This window comes from Phalangium opilio, unplaced genomic scaffold, assembly GCF_054372755.1.
Source record: "Phalangium opilio isolate 3A_F unplaced genomic scaffold, DU_Popi_V2 ptg000011l_1, whole genome shotgun sequence".
Classification (NCBI taxonomy): Eukaryota; Metazoa; Arthropoda; class Arachnida; order Opiliones; family Phalangiidae; genus Phalangium; species Phalangium opilio.
The window spans coordinates 5,283,498-5,304,076 of record NW_028324147.1 but is presented as its reverse complement, the minus strand read 5'-3'; the positions used below and the strand labels follow the sequence as shown (position 1 = coordinate 5,304,076).

The 20,579-nt window shown below is 37.9% G+C and overlaps 1 protein-coding gene across 3 annotated transcripts in view; it reads right to left on the bottom strand.

Moving 5' to 3' along the window:
* The window catches only part of LRP1 (LDL receptor protein 1), a 60,564-nt gene that overhangs the window by 27,017 nt on the left and 12,968 nt on the right, over positions 1–20,579 (bottom strand). For all 3 annotated transcript variants that reach the window (XM_089858663.1, XM_089858666.1, XM_089858664.1), the window contains exons 9-39: positions 20,345–20,507; positions 20,059–20,284; positions 19,803–19,977; positions 19,584–19,715; positions 19,268–19,507; positions 19,015–19,189; positions 18,697–18,931; positions 18,134–18,449; positions 17,408–17,503; positions 17,172–17,228; positions 14,668–14,796; positions 10,613–10,738; positions 9,778–9,852; positions 9,542–9,703; positions 9,349–9,471; positions 9,136–9,255; positions 8,940–9,065; positions 8,573–8,689; positions 8,355–8,480; positions 8,089–8,289; positions 7,750–7,954; positions 7,252–7,570; positions 6,731–6,827; positions 6,516–6,647; positions 6,288–6,388; positions 6,068–6,194; positions 5,820–5,997; positions 5,619–5,740; positions 547–852; positions 280–408; positions 55–195 (exon numbers count right to left, since the gene is read on the bottom strand). In XM_089858663.1, coding sequence (XP_089714789.1) covers positions 55–195; positions 280–408; positions 547–852; positions 5,619–5,740; positions 5,820–5,997; positions 6,068–6,194; positions 6,288–6,388; positions 6,516–6,647; positions 6,731–6,827; positions 7,252–7,570; positions 7,750–7,954; positions 8,089–8,289; positions 8,355–8,480; positions 8,573–8,689; positions 8,940–9,065; positions 9,136–9,255; positions 9,349–9,471; positions 9,542–9,703; positions 9,778–9,852; positions 10,613–10,738; positions 14,668–14,796; positions 17,172–17,228; positions 17,408–17,503; positions 18,134–18,449; positions 18,697–18,931; positions 19,015–19,189; positions 19,268–19,507; positions 19,584–19,715; positions 19,803–19,977; positions 20,059–20,284; positions 20,345–20,507 — 4,977 coding nt within the window. The remainder of the gene's footprint in view (positions 1–54; positions 196–279; positions 409–546; positions 853–5,618; positions 5,741–5,819; positions 5,998–6,067; positions 6,195–6,287; positions 6,389–6,515; positions 6,648–6,730; positions 6,828–7,251; positions 7,571–7,749; positions 7,955–8,088; positions 8,290–8,354; positions 8,481–8,572; positions 8,690–8,939; positions 9,066–9,135; positions 9,256–9,348; positions 9,472–9,541; positions 9,704–9,777; positions 9,853–10,612; positions 10,739–14,667; positions 14,797–17,171; positions 17,229–17,407; positions 17,504–18,133; positions 18,450–18,696; positions 18,932–19,014; positions 19,190–19,267; positions 19,508–19,583; positions 19,716–19,802; positions 19,978–20,058; positions 20,285–20,344; positions 20,508–20,579) is intronic.

Here is a 20,579-nt window from a genome sequence, read left to right as displayed (position 1 = left end):
GAACCCTTCCAAGTACTAAAGTACTTGTTTGAATTTATGCAATTACAATCTTACCATCGTCAAAATCGATGGATGAGGCGGAGGCGATTCTAGGGATGGGAGCTAAGGCGTTATCGGTTGTATTAATTTCGCTGACGTTAAGTGACAACCCTTTAATCTCCCAACTGATAGAGTACATCAATAGAGAGGACACGCCTTGTTTGGTAATTACAAAGGGATAATTATTTTACTTCCGGTTCTGTTAATTCCGTTAATGAAACTAATTAAGCAAAAGCCTACCGATGCATTTAGTTTCGTCTTCGGGATCTTCGTTGAAACCGGAAGTGCATTTGCAAACCCTAGTTGTTGGGGACACAGGAAGGCATAGTTGGGAACACCCACCCTTATTGACAGTACACGCGTTTGTACCTGAAAGCGATATTTTGCGCACCTTTTATTGAGCCCTACTGCGCAAGAACACTGGCGCCGCTTTTTATTGGCTAGTAGCGTCAACCCACGACCAACCCCATAAACATGAACATGAACTTAATAAGTAATTGCACTCACCGTTTTGCAGGTCACTATCGTAGACTTTAAGAGCAATTACTTCGTCGGTGTTATTCCTGAGGACTTTGTGATCGGAGGCGTTGTTCTTGCTCATGACATTGATGGAGGCATCGTGACGTGTACTGTAGTAGATTTTGTCCAAGTAGACGGTCAGGGCGTATGGTTGAAGTCCTTTCGCTGTCAGCAAGGTTTCTACGCGATTGCTACCATGGCGTCCGGGTTGCAAGGAAACTCTTTGGATCGTTTCACTGACGCTACCACTGTTCACCCAATATAACATTGAAGTCCCGAAGTCGATGGACAGGCCTATAAATTACAAGATAAGGCTTGTTGGATTCTACGCGTCATATTCTGTCATAGCTAGCTAAGTTGTTAAGAACCAGATTTGTGCCAAAAATCCCTATGAAGGGAATGTTTATGAACATTTTGATCAATTACTCGGGCGCTGATTGTCAGAACGACAAGTATTTGGTATCGTTCGAGAGGGGACAAATAGGACTATAACATACTCAAAGGACATCCCCGTTTCTCTAGTAGAACCAGAGATATGAGCCTCTAAAATTGGGTGTAATGCTATTCCAATGGAGGGTATGTTGATGAACATTTTGTTCAATTACTCGGGCCCTGATTGTCAGAACGCCAAGTATTTGATATCGTTTGAAAGGGGACAAATAGGACTATAACATACTCAAAGGACATCCCCGTTTCTCTAGTAGAACTAGAGATATGAGCCTCTAAAATTGGGTGTAATGCTATTCCTATGGAGGGTATGTTGATGAACATTTTGTTCAATTACTCGGGCCCTGATTGTCAGAACGCCAAGTATTTGATATCGTTTGAAAGGGGACAAATAGGAATATAACATACTCAAAGGACATCCCCGTTTCTCTAGTAGAACCAGAGATATGAGCCTCTAAAATTGGGTGTAATGCTATTCCTATGGAGGGTATGTTGATGAACATTTTGTTCAATTACTCGGGCCCTGATTGTCAGAACGCCAAGTATTTGATATCGTGTGAAAGGGGACAAATAGGACTATAACATACTCAAAGGACATCCCCGTTTCTCTAGTAGAACCAGAGATATGAGCCTCTAAAATTGGGTGTAATGCTATTCCTATGGAGGGTATGTTGATGAACATTTTGTTCAATTACTCGGGCCCTGATTGTCAGAACGCCAAGTATTTGATATCGTGTGAAAGGGGACAAATAGGACTATAACATACTCAAAGGACATCCCCGTTTCTCTAGTAGAACCAGAGATATGAGCCTCTAAAATTGGGTGTAATGCTATTCCTATGGAGGGTATGTTGATGAACATTTTGTTCAATTACTCGGGCCCTGATTGTCAGAACGCCAAGTATTTGATATCGTTTGAAAGGGGACAAATAGGACTATAACATACTCAAAGGACATCCCCGTTTCTCTAGTAGAACTAGAGATATGAGCCTCTAAAATTGGGTGTAATGCTATTCCTATGGAGGGTATGTTGATGAACATTTTGTTCAATTACTCGGGCCCTGATTGTCAGAACGCCAAGTATTTGATATCGTTTGAAAGGGGACAAATAGGAATATAACATACTCAAAGGACATCCCCGTTTCTCTAGTAGAACCAGAGATATGAGCCTCTAAAATTGGGTGTAATGCTATTCCTATGGAGGGTATGTTGATGAACATTTTGTTCAATTACTCGGGCCCTGATTGTCAGAACGCCAAGTATTTGATATCGTGTGAAAGGGGACAAATAGGACTATAACATACTCAAAGGACATCCCCGTTTCTCTAGTAGAACCAGAGATATGAGCCTCTAAAATTGGGTGTAATGCTATTCCTATGGAGGGTATGTTGATGAACATTTTGTTCAATTACTCGGGCGCTGATTGTCAGAACGACAAGTATTTGGTATCGTTCGAGAGGGGACAAATAGGACTATAACATACTCAAAGGACATCCCCGTTTCTCTGGTAGAACCAGAGATATGAGCCTCTAAAATTGGGTGTAATGCTATTCCAATGGAGGGTATGTTGATGAACATTTTGTTCAATTACTCGGGCCCTGATTGTCAGAACGCCAAGTATTTGGTATCGTTTGAAAGGGGACAAATAGGACTATAACATACTCAAAGGACATCCCCGTTTCTCTAGTAGAACCAGAGATATGAGCCTCTAAAATTGGGTGTAATGCTATTCCTATGGAGGGTATGTTGATGAACATTTTGTTCAAATACTCGGGCCCTGATTGTCAGAACGACAAGTATTTGGTATCGTTTGAAAGGGGACAAATAGGACTATAACATACTCAAAGGACATCCCCGTTTCTCTAGTAGAACCAGAGATATGAGCCTCTAAAATTGGGTGTAATGCTATTCCTATGGAGGGTATGTTGATGAACATTTTGTTCAAATACTCGGGCCCTGATTGTCAGAACGCCAAGTATTTGATATCGTTTGAAAGGGGACAAATAGGAATATAACATACTCAAAGGACATCCCCGTTTCTCTAGTAGAACCAGAGATATGAGCCTCTAAAATTGGGTGTAATGCTATTCCTATGGAGGGTATGTTGATGAACATTTTGTTCAATTACTCGGGCCCTGATTGTCAGAACGCCAAGTATTTGATATCGTGTGAAAGGGGACAAATAGGACTATAACATACTCAAAGGACATCCCCGTTTCTCTAGTAGAACCAGAGATATGAGCCTCTAAAATTGGGTGTAATGCTATTCCTATGGAGGGTATGTTGATGAACATTTTGTTCAATTACTCGGGCCCTGATTGTCAGAACGCCAAGTATTTGATATCGTTTGAAAGGGGACAAATAGGACTATAACATACTCAAAGGACATCCCCGTTTCTCTAGTAGAACTAGAGATATGAGCCTCTAAAATTGGGTGTAATGCTATTCCTATGGAGGGTATGTTGATGAACATTTTGTTCAATTACTCGGGCCCTGATTGTCAGAACGCCAAGTATTTGATATCGTTTGAAAGGGGACAAATAGGAATATAACATACTCAAAGGACATCCCCGTTTCTCTAGTAGAACCAGAGATATGAGCCTCTAAAATTGGGTGTAATGCTATTCCTATGGAGGGTATGTTGATGAACATTTTGTTCAATTACTCGGGCCCTGATTGTCAGAACGCCAAGTATTTGATATCGTGTGAAAGGGGACAAATAGGACTATAACATACTCAAAGGACATCCCCGTTTCTCTAGTAGAACCAGAGATATGAGCCTCTAAAATTGGGTGTAATGCTATTCCTATGGAGGGTATGTTGATGAACATTTTGTTCAATTACTCGGGCCCTGATTGTCAGAACGCCAAGTATTTGATATCGTTTGAAAGGGGACAAATAGGACTATAACATACTCAAAGGACATCCCCGCTTCTCTAGTAGAACCAGAGATATGAGCCTCTAAAATTGGGTGTAATGCTATTCCTATGGAGGGTATGTTGATGAACATTTTGTTCAATTACTCGGGCCCTGATTGTCAGAACGCCAAGTATTTGATATCGTTTGAAAGGGGACAAATAGGACTATAACATACTCAAAGGACATCCCCGTTTCTCTAGTAGAACCAGAGATATGAGCCTCTAAAATTGGGTGTAATGCTATTCCTATGGAGGGTATGTTGATGAACATTTTGTTCAATTACTCGGGCCCTGATTGTCAGAACGCCAAGTATTTGATATCGTTTGAAAGGGGACAAATAGGACTATAACATACTCAAAGGACATCCCCGTTTCTCTAGTAGAACCAGAGATATGAGCCTCTAAAATTGGGTGTAATGCTATTCCTATGGAGGGTATGTTGATGAACATTTTGTTCAATTACTCGGGCCCCGATTGTCAGAACGCCAAGTATTTGATATCGTTTGAAAGGGGACAAATAGGACTATAACATACTCAAAGGACATCCCCGTTTCTCTAGTAGAACCAGAGATATGAGCCTCTAAAATTGGGTGTAATGCTATTCCTATGGAGGGTATGTTGATGAACATTTTGTTCAATTACTCGGGCCCTGATTGTCAGAACGCCAAGTATTTGATATCGTTTGAAAGGGGACAAATAGGACTATAACATACTCAAAGGACATCCCCGTTTCTCTAGTAGAACCAGAGATATGAGCCTCTAAAATTGGGTGTAATGCTATTCCTATGGAGGGTATGTTGATGAACATTTTGTTCAATTACTCGGGCCCTGATTGTCAGAACGCCAAGTATTTGATATCGTTTGAAAGGGGACAAATAGGACTATAACATACTCAAAGGACATCCCCGCTTCTCTAGTAGAACCAGAGATATGAGCCTCTAAAATTGGGTGTAATGCTATTCCTATGGAGGGTATGTTGATGAACATTTTGTTCAATTACTCGGGCCCTGATTGTCAGAACGCCAAGTATTTGATATCGTTTGAAAGGGGACAAATAGGACTATAACATACTCAAAGGACATCCCCGTTTCTCTAGTAGAACCAGAGATATGAGCCTCTAAAATTGGGTGTAATGCTATTCCTATGGAGGGTATGTTGATGAACATTTTGTTCAATTACTCGGGCCCCGATTGTCAGAACGCCAAGTATTTGATATCGTTTGAAAGGGGACAAATAGGACTATAACATACTCAAAGGACATCCCCGTTTCTCTAGTAGAACCAGAGATATGAGCCTCTAAAATTGGGTGTAATGCTATTCCTATGGAGGGTATGTTGATGAACATTTTGTTCAAATACTCGGGCCCTGATTGTCAGAACGACAAGTACTTGGTATCGTTTAAAGGGGACAAATAGGACTATAACATACTCAAAGGACATCCCCGTTTCTCTAGTAGAACCAGAGATATGAGCCTCTAAAATTGGGTGTAATGCTATTCCTATGGAGGGTATGTTGATGAACATTTTGTTCAATTACTCGGACCCTGATTGTCAGAACGCCAAGTACTTAGTATCGTTTAAAAGGGGACAAATAGGACTACAACATACTCAAAGGACATTCCAGTATCTCACTCTCGATATTAATAAAAATAACTATTTAAGAACCCAAAATTAAATCAAAGGTATGAAGTACTTACTGACTGGATGATCCAACTGATTATTGTCCCTCTGACTAGTAATGGTTCTTCGTTGATTGCCATCCATCAGAGCAGACTCGATCGAGTGAATATTACCACCGTGATCGCTCCAGACCAACCAACTAAGTCAAGAACACAACGTCCGACCTCAACCCTAACAAACACCTCATTACCCAAAACCTAAAAATAAATGTTACTTACCCTTCAACGGGATGAATAGCCAATGACTTAGGTTTATTCAAACCAGTACTGATAATAGATGTTAAATATTCCCCATTCAAATTACAAACTGAAATTGTCTGTTTCTTGACCCCGTACGATGATATGAACATATTTTCCGAAAGCCAATCAACCGCGAACCCCGAAGAGTTTTCTATGACTATAATTAAAAATTAGGCCTAAACTAGTAGTGTATAAGGAGGCTTAAGGGTTCAAAGAGTAAAACTGACCAGTGTCTATAACGGTATCGATGGAGGAACCGGTCAACAAAGCGCGTTTGACCTCGTTCAGTTGAGAATCGACCCAATAAACACGATGGTTTTTAGCTTGGTAATCTAACTCAGCCGCGTTTAAAACCTTTAATTATATTAATAATTTAATTTTGAATTAAAATTAAAATAGCGCCGCGAAGTTTTAAAAGGTAATTGCGATTGGTAATTAATTAATTACCTTTGGCAAACTGAACGGTGGTATAATATGATAGTAAGGATTTTCTAAGTCAACACCGCGTATTTCATTAGGTCTCGAAAATAACAGGACCTTTTCGTTGCCTAGTAACAGTAATTAGTCACAAAATATTCGGACAATGTCTTCAGGCCCCGTTCAGTAACAGATACCGAAGAGACCAGCTCTGGTCATCGGTACAAGTTACCGAACGCAACGTTTAAATGTTCTTACTAAAACACGTCTTATTATCATCTCCCAATTTCATTACGTGCGGACAATGACAACTGTAGGTGTTATTAAAACTCAACAAGCAAAGATGAGAACAACCCCCGTTGTCTTTCGAACAAGGACTCTCAACCTCTCCTGTAAATTAACCAACCCAACTTCCCGTTCTTACAACGTGTACAATTAAAATTGCTCACGGAGACAAAGGCAACCTGAATTACCTTTAGGTTGTCTAGAAGGATGGTAAACTTGAATATCGAAAGGTTGCGTAATGGCGCGTTGTACCACGCGTATGTCAGTACCATTCCATTTGTTGGCCTATTAAAAGACAAACCAGACATACGCCGCGCTTAAGACGTGGTGATAAAGGGCTGGGTAGCTTACAGTTAGTCTTATTAAACTTAATTCAGATGGGCATCGAACCGAGGGTTAATTCTATAACTGTTTGGTGGTACTAAATCCTCAGCAATCAACCCACAATCTACGTGGGATAAGTGGTTAGCTTGAATTCCTCATAGTAGAGTTCGCGGACCCCAAGTCATTAAGAATGCTAGCCTAAAACGACCTATTCTAGGCCCTTAACCTTTTAACCTTACGTATAACCCTTAATTACGCATTTTTAATTGCAATTGAAAGTTACGTTTATAAAAAGAAAACAATGCAGCAGCTATTTCAAAGACTATCCGAGCTCAGTGTCGCTTTAAAAGGACTAAGGTGAAAAAAAGAACAAGATTGGACTCACCCTAATGACGGAATTGGTCCTCCAGTCGGTCCAGTAGATGTAATTACCAAAAAGGGCGATGGCGAATGGATGGGACAGTGTGTCGTGACCCCGGAGGACTTCCCGATGGTCCAGGCCATCGTATGTCGCCGTATGGATCGAATCGGATCGCGCGTCGATCCAGTAGATACGAAGCGCCACGTAGTCCAAGGTCAAACCGTTAGGCCACGCACCATCCGTCACGTTATCCACGCGGAAGACGATTTTACGGTGGTCACCGCTCATAGAAGCCTTCTCAATACGAGGGGTCACTTTGTCCCAGTCCGTCCAAAACACGACACTGTACGGTCATTTCATTTTACGCGGATAATATGTTAGGGTGGATCTTATTAAACCATTGAAAGGGCGCGAAAGCTTGGGATCTAGTTTATTAAGGTTAAAGCAAAGCGCGGGTCACGTGGTTCCCCTACAAGTGGGCTTTCCTTACGAACTACAGTTTTGGCTACAATAAGTACTTACCCGTGTCTTGGATCCAAAGCAATAGCTCTGGGACTTTCCATATTTCCGGCAATAAGGGTCCTTCGAAAACTCCCGTTCAATTTGGCCACCTCAATCTGATCCAAGTTACTTTCCACCCAGTACAAGTTCTCTCCTATCCAATCAACAGCCAAACCCTCCGCAGTCGATAAACCAGTCTGAACCACCACCTCGATATTCGTTAGGGCTAAAAGAGTAGTGACCAAAAACCACCCCAAACTGTTAGTTAACCCTAAGTTCTTAAGATATGTTGATAACCCAGACTGGCCAACTCTGCCCATCACCCCGAAATGACGACTTAAGTAGTACTTAAGTACTCACATCCTGAGATCATGGAACCTCGATAGATTTTATCATCGACAACATCAGTCCAGAATATCATGTCGCCATCAACCGAATGAAAAAAGTCCAACGCTATCGTGTTCTTCAAACCTGATATTAAAGCCTTGACCGACATGGTATGCAAGTCAACGCTACGTAGCTCGTGGCGATTTGAAAATATAATGTATGGTACCGCTGGATCTGTTAAGGTTTAGGGTCATCACGACCTTGAAAACTTTCCCTGTCCGCGGTTAATTAAAACATACCCGTGCTTTTACAGGTAAAATGGTCAGCTTGCAGTTTATACCCTTGTACGCATTCGCAGTGATGGCTACGTTTGAGTTGAACGCATTTTTGACTGCACGAACCCCATTGGTCGCAAGGTTTCGCGTCTAAAAAGAGATTATCCTATCTTTCCCGTGGCTCTTATAGTAAGTAGGCTTACGCGACAAGTACTTCCGTAACAAACGGAAGTGGAACGTACCAGTACAAGTCCGTCCATCTACAGATGGTTTCAATTCACCAGGGCACAAGCACACGTGACCCCATGGCGTATTTTGACAGACATGCTCGCAATCGCTGAAGAAACAGTGATCTTCGTCTATAAAGCGAAATGACGGAGCAAACATGAAATTTCCTGACTTTCATGATTAAAATTCTCTGATATTTCACACGGATTATGACAAGCCTGTCCTCTGAAGGTAACTTGACCCCAACACCCCTTCCGTTACCTCCCAAGTGAACCCCATTTCCTTCCCTTATCAATTAGAAACTGGACTCCTAGTTCATCGTATCCTTTCCGAGCACCAAATTGCATTGAAACCACTCCATAAAGGTCAAAAGTCACTTACCACAAACACCACCTTCATCAGCCTCGTCTTTACAATCGAACATGTGATCGCAAAACTTTGAAGGTTCGATACAAGTCGTTCCGTTATCGCATGAATTGTTGGGCCAAAGACAAGGAACTTTCACTTCTGATAATTTTAGATCAAACGCGTAAATTTAGGCCTAATTATAATATGGTTGGGAATTAGGCCTAATTACCGCAATCAAATTCGTCTGAATCATCATCGCAATCGTTCTCGCCATCGCAGACGTAAATAGATGGAACGCATCGTTCCTTGTTTAGGCAGAGAAACTCGTCCGCACCACAAGTGACACGAGCTAAATGGTAATTAGTAATAACATAAGTTCATAAGATACGTTGTCATACTTATAGAACATATCTTATAAACTTATGGTATTATATATGCTTACAGCAATTCTTTTCGTCTTCGCCACCGAAGCAATCCCTTTTAGAATCGCAAACCCACGTATCGGGGATGCATTGACCGTCGCTGCAATTAAATTGTCCCTTGTGGCAAATGACAGTGGTGTTATCTATTTAAAATTGCGACTATTGTAATATGTTCGCGCTTTGTCGCTGTTGCATTTATATGATTTAACGTACGGCAATTCTTTTCATCAGTGCCGTCTTTGCAATCCCAGACACCGTTACATCGCAAAGAATCGCTCAAACAGAGAACCCCGTTGTCGCACGCGAATTGCGCTGTTCCGTTGCAAGGCAGGACGCAATTTTTCTCGTCACTACCGTCGCGGCAATCATCATCCCCTTTTGTTTCAATAAGATTTAAATTAGAATAACTGCAATTGCCGCAGAGGTATGAAATATACTAGGTAGCGTACCATCGCAAACGTATTCTACTTGCACGCATCGTTTATTATCGCATTTGAATTCAGAAACGTCGCATTCCGGATAAGCTATGGAGAAATTCAAATACATAATCCGCTAAGCCAAATTCCTTTAAGATCATAGCGCTATAACAGGGTTCATACAAATTTTGGAAAACCTATTTCCCAATAACATTTCCTGGTTTTTTCCCATGCTTCAATGATATTTCTAGGTTTTTTCTATATATTTCCCTAAAATTTGCAGACTTTTCCCATATATTTCCTTGACATTTCCAGGTTTTTCCCAGATATTTCCCGGACATTTCCAGGGTTTTTCCCATATATTCCCTTAAATTTCCAGGTTTTCCCCAGATATTCCCTCAAATCTCCTGGTTTTTCCAATATATTTCCCGGACATTTCAAGGAACTTTCCAGTGTATTTTCCTGACATTTCCAGGTTTTTTTCCTATATATTTCCTAGAAATTTCCAGGGTTTTCCCATATATTTCCCTGAAATATCCAGATTTTTTTCCCATAAATTTCCCTGAAATATCCAGATTTTTTTCCCATAAATTTCCCTGAAATATCCAGATTTTTTTCCCATAAATTTCCCTGAAATATCCAGATTTTTTTCCCATAAATTTCCCTGACAATTCCAGATGTTTTCCTATATATTTCCTGGTCCAAGGCCACCTAATAACTGAAAATTCCCTGATTTCCCTGAATTTTACTTAAGAACATAAATTTCCCTTATGACCCTGAATTTTAGTAAAAATTCCAGGTTCCCCTGGTTCTCCAGGATTGTACGAACCCTGATTACAGCGTTACAAATCAAGATCTAATTAAATACCGCAAGCTTCGTGTTCGTCTGACGTATCACCTTCGCCGCAATCAAAATCGGAATCACACGTCCAACTATGAGGTATGCAACGCGCGCTCACTTTGCACGTAAATTGATTGGGATTGCACGTGCTGTCTGTCATTCGAAATTATCGTAAATTCATTTTATTATAATAAAAAATTAACCCATAAATTGTTTTTCGAATATGAAAACCCAAATTAAATTCTCAAAAAATTAAAAAAATTCAAATTAATTCCACTTTTGGGTTTCCATCGAAAGAACATCATATTGTTTTCGCAAAATTTAAAACAAATCGAAATAATTTTTAGTTAAAAAATGATCTAATTGGAATTTTGGTAATTAAATAGGCCTTTTGATGTTCTCTCGCGATTTAACTAATAGCTATTAATTACTAAAACTATTTGATTAATTAATTAATTTAAAAGGTGATTAAAGGGATAGAGATAGCGAAGGGTTATAGTTTCTGACAGAAGGGTTAAAAGTCAGGGGTTTTTGGTTGGTGCCAAAGGTATATTAAATTCGGGATTTTTCGTTCAAAATTAAAAAAGAAAAATATTTTGTAAAATGATATCTAATAATAATAAATGTGCACCATTTTGAGGGTAAATTTAAATATAGTAATTATGTGAGAGTATATGCCCTTAATCGTTAGGTGGTTTTACCATATCAGTTTTCATGCTGGTTAATTTGCATAATTTTAATAATGTTATATGATATTCTAAACGGCTCAAATCGCGCGATGTAATTTGAACTATATTATGATAATATGACTTTTTTTTTAAATATTTTTTTTTATTTGCTTAAAAATTGCATTTGCGGTTAAAGTCCACACGCGATCTAATGTTTTCTTAATTATCGAGTCTCCTAATTTAAATATCTCTAATTTTGATTTACGTGTTGATACATGAAAGCATAAGTTCATAAGATATGTTCCATAAGTTTGTCGCTGGTTAAAAACTGGAGCTTGTCATGAAGTGACGTAGGTCATAGATTCGAGGTAAAGCAACAGAATAAATAGGAAGATGGACTGCAAAACCGAGTGTAGTCAGTTGTCGCTTGTCGTTCTTGAATTAGCTCTTAGTTAGTCTCTAGCGTTACGAAGTATATGAAGTGTCATACTTATGGAACATATCTTAGAAACTTATGGCTTTATGTATTCCTTATAATAGTTAAGACCCGGGATAGATTTAATTTTAAAAGTAGGAATGGAGAACGGTTAGTATTTACTCCAGTCCGACTCATAGCCCAGTATAGAGCCTCTCCCTCCAAGACATAACGAAAAGTTTAAATTATCTTATTGGCTCACTTAAACTACGTTTTGATGACGTTGCTGACGGGGACGGCGACAAATAAGTAATTCCTTTTTACCTCTGTCGCTAAGACCCGCCTCATCTTTCATATCCCCCCCCCCCGTCCCGTGGAAAGGGGGCCCGGGACTTTGACGCGCGCCCATATTACTCTGTTCTCCATTCCAACTTCTAAAATTAAATCTATCCCTGTTAAGACAAATATTTATCAATATTATTTTCAAAAGGGTATTAACCTCCCTTGTTTTGATATTTTAAAATAATTAGTTTTAAATATTCAGTTAGCTCTGTTCAATAGAATATAATTATATAATTAATATTTACTACTTAGATCGAACATGGACTTCAAATTCAAAACGATTAACATTTTTCAAAATAGCTTAATTTGATATAAAAAAAATTATGATTAGGCGATAAATTGAATGTTAGGCGATACCGTAAGTTCATAATGAATTAAAAAGAAGATAAAGTGTATAGCGATAGACAATAAATATATTTTGAGAGAGAGATAGAGTATGAGCCATGCAAAGTACAGTACAACACATAAAGCGCGGGGAACAGGGACATCTACGTAAGAAAAGATCAACAAAAAGAAAATTAATCATTTTTGCACGAAACACACCGTGTAATTAAAAATTAATTAACAATAAAAAACAGGAAAAATGAAAAGAGATTGATACTTAGATATAGCCAAAGAAACAGCAAAACTTTGACTGATAAACTGAAAAAGGCGTAGGAGCTATCGTGTCACCATCAAAGAAACACCCAAATTATATACAAACTCTTTTTACCAGAAATTTAATTTCAGACTCGCTTAAATTTTGTTGATTTTTAATAAAAACGAACAAAATTCTAAGCGAATTTTAGTCCTTTTCGGGTAATCTTTCAGTTTTATTCCACAATACTATTGAATCATCTAATTACTAAATCGCCACTAACGTACGATGCACATTTTTGTTTGGCACAAATTACGTTTAAAAGCGGAACAAAAAGCCCGTTGAGGCCATTTAATTTAAAATATTCCTTAAGCCTTTTCTTAAATTTTGAAATTTCGCGCGCGTTTGAAGAAATAACTACTCATAGCGTCATGTGGTTTGTGAATACGTTAAATTATTCCTAAAATTTTTGTTTCTCAATTTTGAAATCACGAGGAATAACACGATTTAATATTTTAAATATCATATAATTAACCATAAGTCTGATTAGAAATAACCAATGATGTCATACTATTGGTTAATATCTTACTTTTGATCTTAAAACTAACTTAACTTAGTTCATGGTCTCTCTTGTTGCTCGCCTAACAAATTTATTACCCTCGTAAAATTTTACGAGTTTACGCGCCTTTTAAGAAATTCCAAACTCGGGGCAATAAAATTTGATCGTTTTATTTTTATGGGACCTGTTGGAACGAGTATAAGTTATACCCAGACTTCTCCGGCTGGCTGGCGGGTTGGGAACACGAAAACTGCGTGTGTCGTAACGCACACGTTTTACGATTGAAAGTTCGCCTATTTTTAGGGGAAATAACATTTTAACGTTTTTTATATGGGACCTGTTGGAGCGCGTGAAAGTTATAGCGCGACATCCCGTCTGGCTGGCTGGCGGGTTGGGAACACGAAAATCGCGTTATCATATGCGGTAACACAACATTTTTACGTTATAACGTGCGCCTATTTTACTACTATAACGAGTGGTGGCGATTGAACAAACTACACTAATTAAGCGTCCTTATACTATAAAGTCATATCATGCACCGTCAACATTATGTGTTAAAACTCTGGAGCATGCGCAGTAATCCCAGTGCCACTTTTAATCTTTCCATATTTAACATTCACGTTCATCAAATACAAACCTTAACAAGAAAAGTGTTTTCAGTTTGACGGTTAAACTAAATAAACTTTTGAGCTGTTTAGATTCAAGTGGGTACGTATTAATAATACTCATGTATTTTCTTTTCAAATTTCAGTACGTTCAAATTTTGTTTCAAAATATTTGGGCAAAAATTCAGAGGGACTAGTGATACTAGGTGGTAGAATTTTTCAAGAAGAGATAGAGCATGGAGTTGCAATGCATTGAAAATATGTTTGACGTTTAAAAAGTGGTCAATCAGACGATTTGAATTTGCGCCATCTAGCCATGATTTTTAAATAAAATGTTTTTGAAACAGGAGCAAAACAATGACGTCAAAAACCTTGTAGCACTTTATCAATTTGAAAATAGTATCGTTTGGATGGTTAAATTATTTAAATTGAGGTAGCGCCATCTAGCGACAAATTTTGAATGAAGCTTCTAATATTTTCATAATTGGGTCAAAAAATGGCAGCAAAAAAATCTAAATTACTTGATCAATTTTAAATTAGTATCGACCCGCCATTTTCCTTAAAAAAACGCGCAATTATACTAAAAATTTAAAATTTGTGGCGACATCTATCGAATGTGAATCAAAACTATTTAAAAATTCAAAACTTTTGTCAAAACAAAAAAAAAACGTTTTATAGAGGCTCCACAATATCAATATTGACCCTGAAGTTGACCACTTTTAAACACATCCATATTTTACGTGGCGCATTGTTACTCCGTGGAAATTTGATAGAGAAGAGAAATAAAGAAAAGGATAGTAAGTACAGTAGGGGGAAATAGAAAATAAAATTAAATTAAAATAAAAACAACTCGTAAATGAAAAGAAATAGTTCCTACGCCTTTAGGCTACTTGGACTATAAGGGACCACTACTCACTATGGCATTTGGAAATGGGTTCTTCGTCTGTCCCGTCTATACAGTCTTTCTCGTTGTCGCAAACCCAATGGACCGAAATGCAACGATTCACGTCACACTTAAACTGGTCGCTACGACATGTCACTTGGGCTTTTGTTTTTGTTTTGTGTTTAAGTATTGTTTATAAATCGATATTTTCGTTTATTATCGTCCAAATCAAAAATGGCGGGGACATTTTTGATTGGTCGGTAGTACGAGAGGGGATTCCAAGAGGAGAGAGAAAGAGAAAGAAACGACAAAAAAGAGAGAGAGAGAAAAAAAAGATCCAAAAAATAAAACAAATTTGTCATAGCCAGAAAATAATTAACAAATTACAAAAATTCAATAAAAAAAAATTGAAATTAAATATCAATTTTTTTGTTTCCAATACCGTAATATCACGAGAAAAAAATAATTAAACTAATTATTTTTGGTATTATATCTTCCTAGAGATATATATATTTTACACAATTCTTTTCGTAAAGCCTACACATTTACAAAACTAGAGAGCTTAAGTTGGCGTTCACAATTTATTTAATTGTGATTTAGAAATTGACTAAAAAAACGTGTACGAAAATAATGGCGCGAGAAAATGACACACGTGCTTTTTAAATAATTTTCAAATTTGGCGGGAGAAAATTTAATTACACGTGCTTTTTAAGTCATTTTGGCGCGAGAAAATGATTCACGTGTTTTTGAAGTAATTTTAAAATTAGACGCGAAAAAATGAGTCACGTGCTTTTTGAGTTTTCATTTTCAAATTTGGCGCGAGAAAATGACACGTGCTTTTTAAGTTTTCATTTTCAAATTAGGCGTGAGAAAATGACACGTGCTTTTTAAGTTTTCATTTTCAAATTAGGCGCGAAAAAATTACACACGTGCTTTTAGAGTTTTCTTTTTCAAATTTGGCTTGAAGGTGAAATCACCAAGAAGCAGACTAACTTGGGAATGCTAACTTAAACTCTCTAAAAACATATTTTTTTTTCTATTGAAAAGAATTGTATATTTGTTTCAATCCAACTCACAGAGATAAAAAAACGATTAATAAAAAAAAAATAAAATAATTTCACTACTAGGATTTTGCGCGCAAAAACTGCCAGCTCTAAAATAAATTTCCTTTGTTTTTTTTTTTTATTTTAGAAATATTCAAATATATTAAAATAGAAAACTAAAAAAAAAGAAGTAATAAATTATAATTAAGTTTGTCTAAATATATTCAATTGCCACCTTAGTATAAACAAGAAGTGATATCTAGTTTATTAGGGAGAAGGTATAATTTCGCCACATTTTCCAGCTTTATCTCCAGTCCAAACGTATAGTAGGTCCGGAGTTAATCCCCGCCTCTAAATTACAACCAGCATCTCATTGGTTCTTGAAAACTCACGTCAGCGCGACGCGAATGACGAAAATTACTTGTATTTTCCGACTGAGGAGAGGCGAAATAGCCCGGCCTCCTTTTACGTCCCCCCTTGTATTTTGAAAGGGGGCCGGGGACTATGGCGCGCGAATACTTAGGCATCTTATACCTTCTCCCTAGAAAACTAGATATCGCTTCTTGGTATAAATTTAACTTTCTAGAGTCGGTGGCAATCGAATGTAATAAGGTTTTCCCAATTTTTTCTTCAGTATTTAATTAAGAACCTTAAGCCTAAATATTTCGGCCTTAATTTCCCATGGGGAACATTCGAGAAAAGATACTATGGGCCTTAACCGAACTATTCTAATTTTTCGAAAGTCCCTGAGTAGAATTTGTAATTTCTTGAAGCAAGCCTAAATTAATTAATTCGGGATACTTGGCCCTATAGCTTTCCTTAATTAAATCATTAAATTAAATTGCCTAAAGTTTTAAATTAAATTGCTTAAAGGGAGTATAACAGGGTTAGTACGAAATATCCCCAACAGTACTTCCTAAATTGTTTTCCCACATTTTAAAGGAAATAATTATGAATTTTCCCTAACTTTTTGGAAATAATTAATATTTTCCCTGATTTTTTAGGAAATAATTAAGATTTTCCCTGATTTTTTTAGAAAATAACTAAGATTTTCCCTAATTTTTATAAGAAATAATTTAGTTTTTCCTTGGTTTTTGAAGAAATAATAAAGATTTTCCCTGATTTATTAGGAAATAATTGAGATTTTCCCTGATTATTTTAAAAATAATTAAGATTTCCCCTAATTGTTGAAGGTAATTAAATGGTTTTTCACCAATTTTCACGTTCGTACGAACCCTGCCAATCTAAAATAAAAAACGCGACGTCTTATTTGTTAACGTAACTAGCGACATTTTCCCCTAGCATCCGTTAAACACGGTGTCAAAATATGGTAATTAAGTCTAATTTTGACCTTTATTACACTCCCTTTAATTAATTAAGTAAAGCCTTAACACTGTATTGACTACAAAATTAATTTGCATATGCCTATTTCTTATGGTAATTAAATAAATCAATAACAAATAACAAATAAACCATGCAATTTTTTTTACTTACCGCATTTGCCACCAAAGTTGGGATCCTCGTCGCTGTTATCACCGCAGTCATTATCTCCTGAAATAATTTAAAATAACATAGTTTTTTAAAACGTATATCCTAATTAACAAAGGCATATAAATTAATTATCTTTAACTTTATAATTCAGTAAGTCTCTAACATTACGAAGTATAGGTAGTGTCATAATTATGGAATGGAACATATTTAATAAACTTATGGTAATATGTATTACGTACCATCGCACAAGTATCGGTCATCAATGCATCTTAAATTCTTCACGCATTCAAACTCTCCTTCGCGACATCGCGACGGTTGAGTGTAGTTATGGGCTTCTGAACAACACAAAGATACAAGAAAAATACGGTATTTAAATGCAAAAGTAATTTAATTTTAATTTGTTTAACGATATTTATTGTTTCAACTTTAAAAGTATTATTTAATAAATATTTATTATTATGAAACATTTTAAGACTTCTTTTCACAAAGCAGCGACTTTTGAGTGACAATTTCTACAATTCCTGCAACTGCTAAATATAAAAAACCCAAAACCCCAAATAAAAACCAATAAAACCCAGAAAAACCCAAAGAAAAACCAATAAAACCCAGAAAAACCCAAAGAAAAACCAATAAAACCCAGAAAAGCCCAAAGAATAACCAATAAAACCCAAAGAAAAACCAATAAAACCTAGAAAAAACCAATAAAACCCAGAAAAAACCAATAAACCCAGAAAAGCCCAAAGAATAACCAATAAAACCCAGAAAAAAACAATAAAACCTAGAAAAAACCAAAGAAAAACCAATAAAACCCAGAAAAAACCAATAAAACCCAAAGAAAAACCAATAAAACCCGTTGGGCTGGGTTTTTTCGAACCCTGAGTACCATGAACTTACAAATATAATGATAGTACTACCAAATTAATATTAAATAAAAGTTCCAGACATTAAAAAACATTTCAACTTACCTTCACACTTTCGACTATTTTCCGGGGAGATGACGTATCCGTCGCGACAAGAGCAGACTGTTTTCCCGGGGACAGCTAAGCAGAGATCATCGCATCCACCATTGTTTTCGGTGCAGGGATTGGTGCCACTTTGCGATGAGCTGTCGTAGAGTTTAATCTCGAAGAGGGGCGAATTTTCGTGGACCAGACTGGTAATGCTCTTATTAGCCACGTGAAGCCTTAATACTTGCCCTTGTTGGAACTCCGTCCAGTAAACGAAATTGTCGTGATGGGTCAAGCCATAAGGATGTCCGATTCGGTCATCCTTCAGCAAGAGCTGATCGCGCGTGAAAAGAGGATTTTGACCAACTATAAATTAACTGGCCATCCCGGTGTCTAACCTTGCTATAACCTAAGCTAACCCAACCTAAGTATGCATAGGGGTCATGATGACCCACGTCAAAAGAAGCCAAACTCAACCTAACCTCATCTACCCTTAACTGACCTCAAACTACATTGGGTTGGTTTATGCAGGTCTATTCCCCAACCGTTACCACAAACCAGTAAAGAAATACTTGACCTACCTCTCTTCCAGTGCCATTCAGGTTAATTCTTTCAATTCTATGCAAGGACGCGTCGCACCAGTACAACTTTTTCCCAACGTAATCCAAACTGAGTCCATTAGGCCATTGAATATCGGTTTCGACAAAAATTTCCCTTCTGGTTCCATCCATATAAGCTCGTTCAATACGACCTCCGTAATTATTGGTAGCTCCACCTCCATGAGGGTCCGTCATCCAATCGGACCAATACATGTAACTGACCACAAAGTCGCCAAAAAGAAAATTAAAAACCCTACTACCCCAACCCCATCAAAAGATCGCAAGAAAAATATATTTTACCCTCTTTTTGGGTCGACAACTATGGACCTAGGATGTGACATATTGCCATGAACTAGTCTCTTATGTATTGAGGAATTGTCCAATCTTGCAACGCTGATGGACAAGAGACCTTCGTCTGTCCAGTATAAATTTCTACCCATCCAGTCAACCGCTAGACCTTCGCAGTTGTTCAAGCCTTGGGTAGGTGAGGGGGGGTTCACTAAATGGTTAGGTACCAGAGTGCCAGTGGACCATAAGGCTTGCAATTACGTACCAGAACTAATAAAATCTTCCCTGGCGGTACCATCAACCTTCTGTCGACCGATGACGTATCGTTGAACGTCGGAATAGTAAATGTATTGCGCTCCAGCGTCAAAGTCGATGGACGTTGGTCTACTTAGTTGCGTCACGGGTACCATGACTTCTTCGTAACGGGGACCGGCTCCCATTGAAATACCCTTAACACTAGCCGGTCTACCACGACCGTAGATTAGGAATTGAGTAAGTTTCGCGGCTACAAATATTACGGGTTGACATTTTTCACACCGAGTGTTTGGTTGCGAGTGAAGAAAGGTTAAAAGGTTACTGACCGATACACTGGCCATTCCTAATGAGTTTAAAACCCGCCCGACACTCGCATTGAGCTACGGGTTTGTTATTTTTGTACTGAGGAATGCAAATGTGTTCGCAATTTCCGTTAAACTTTGAGCAAGGATGAGGAACTATGTTGGTAATTGTGGAATCAATTAGATATGAAAATATGATTTCTTGATTGCTGTAACGCAAATAAATGAGAAAATAACTCTAACCAATGGGTTGTCTTTGTTTATGATAGACGTGAATTGAGAATGGTCGAGTAAGGTTTCCCTTGACCGTTGTGATTTGGCTTTGGTTAAACTTGTGCACAGTTATGATACTATTACCATGCCAACTGGTGACGTATAACTGATTCTCGAAGACGGTTACCCCGTACAAGTTACGCACCTAAAGTAGTAGCCTGATAGTCAAATCTCCTCCAAACAACCCAAAAGTAATTGAAAAGCAATCAATTAAGTAATTACTAACGGGTATTCCGCGGACAACCGTCTTACGGTTGGTACCATCGTAATTAATTCTCTCGACAAAATCGAGGTAGGTGTCTACCCAGTAGACGTGTTCGTTTGGAAAATCAACCGTCACACCGTAAGGATAGACGATTTTATGTTCGACTAGTTTAACACGGTCAGTGCCGTCCAGTTTGGCACGTTCCAGAACGGGTGCCGTGCTACCCCATTCCGTTATGAACATAACCCTAAATTGGTTAAAGCTTTAGAAACCGGAAGTTGTTTTTCAACCCTCGAAGACTGTATACCCTTTGGTGGGATCTAAAGCGATCCCTCTAGGTTTGCTGAGATTAACGTCAATGATACTTATGCATGCCCTTAAGGTGCCGTTACACATGAATATCATCTCGCGCATATCGTCTAAGAAGTACCAGTTACCAGAGATCCATTCGTGAGCAATTTGGTTAACGGCTGAAGACGAAATTATCAGTTATTTCCGGTTTATCTTTAAGGTAGACGTACCAAATCGAACTAGGCTTAGCA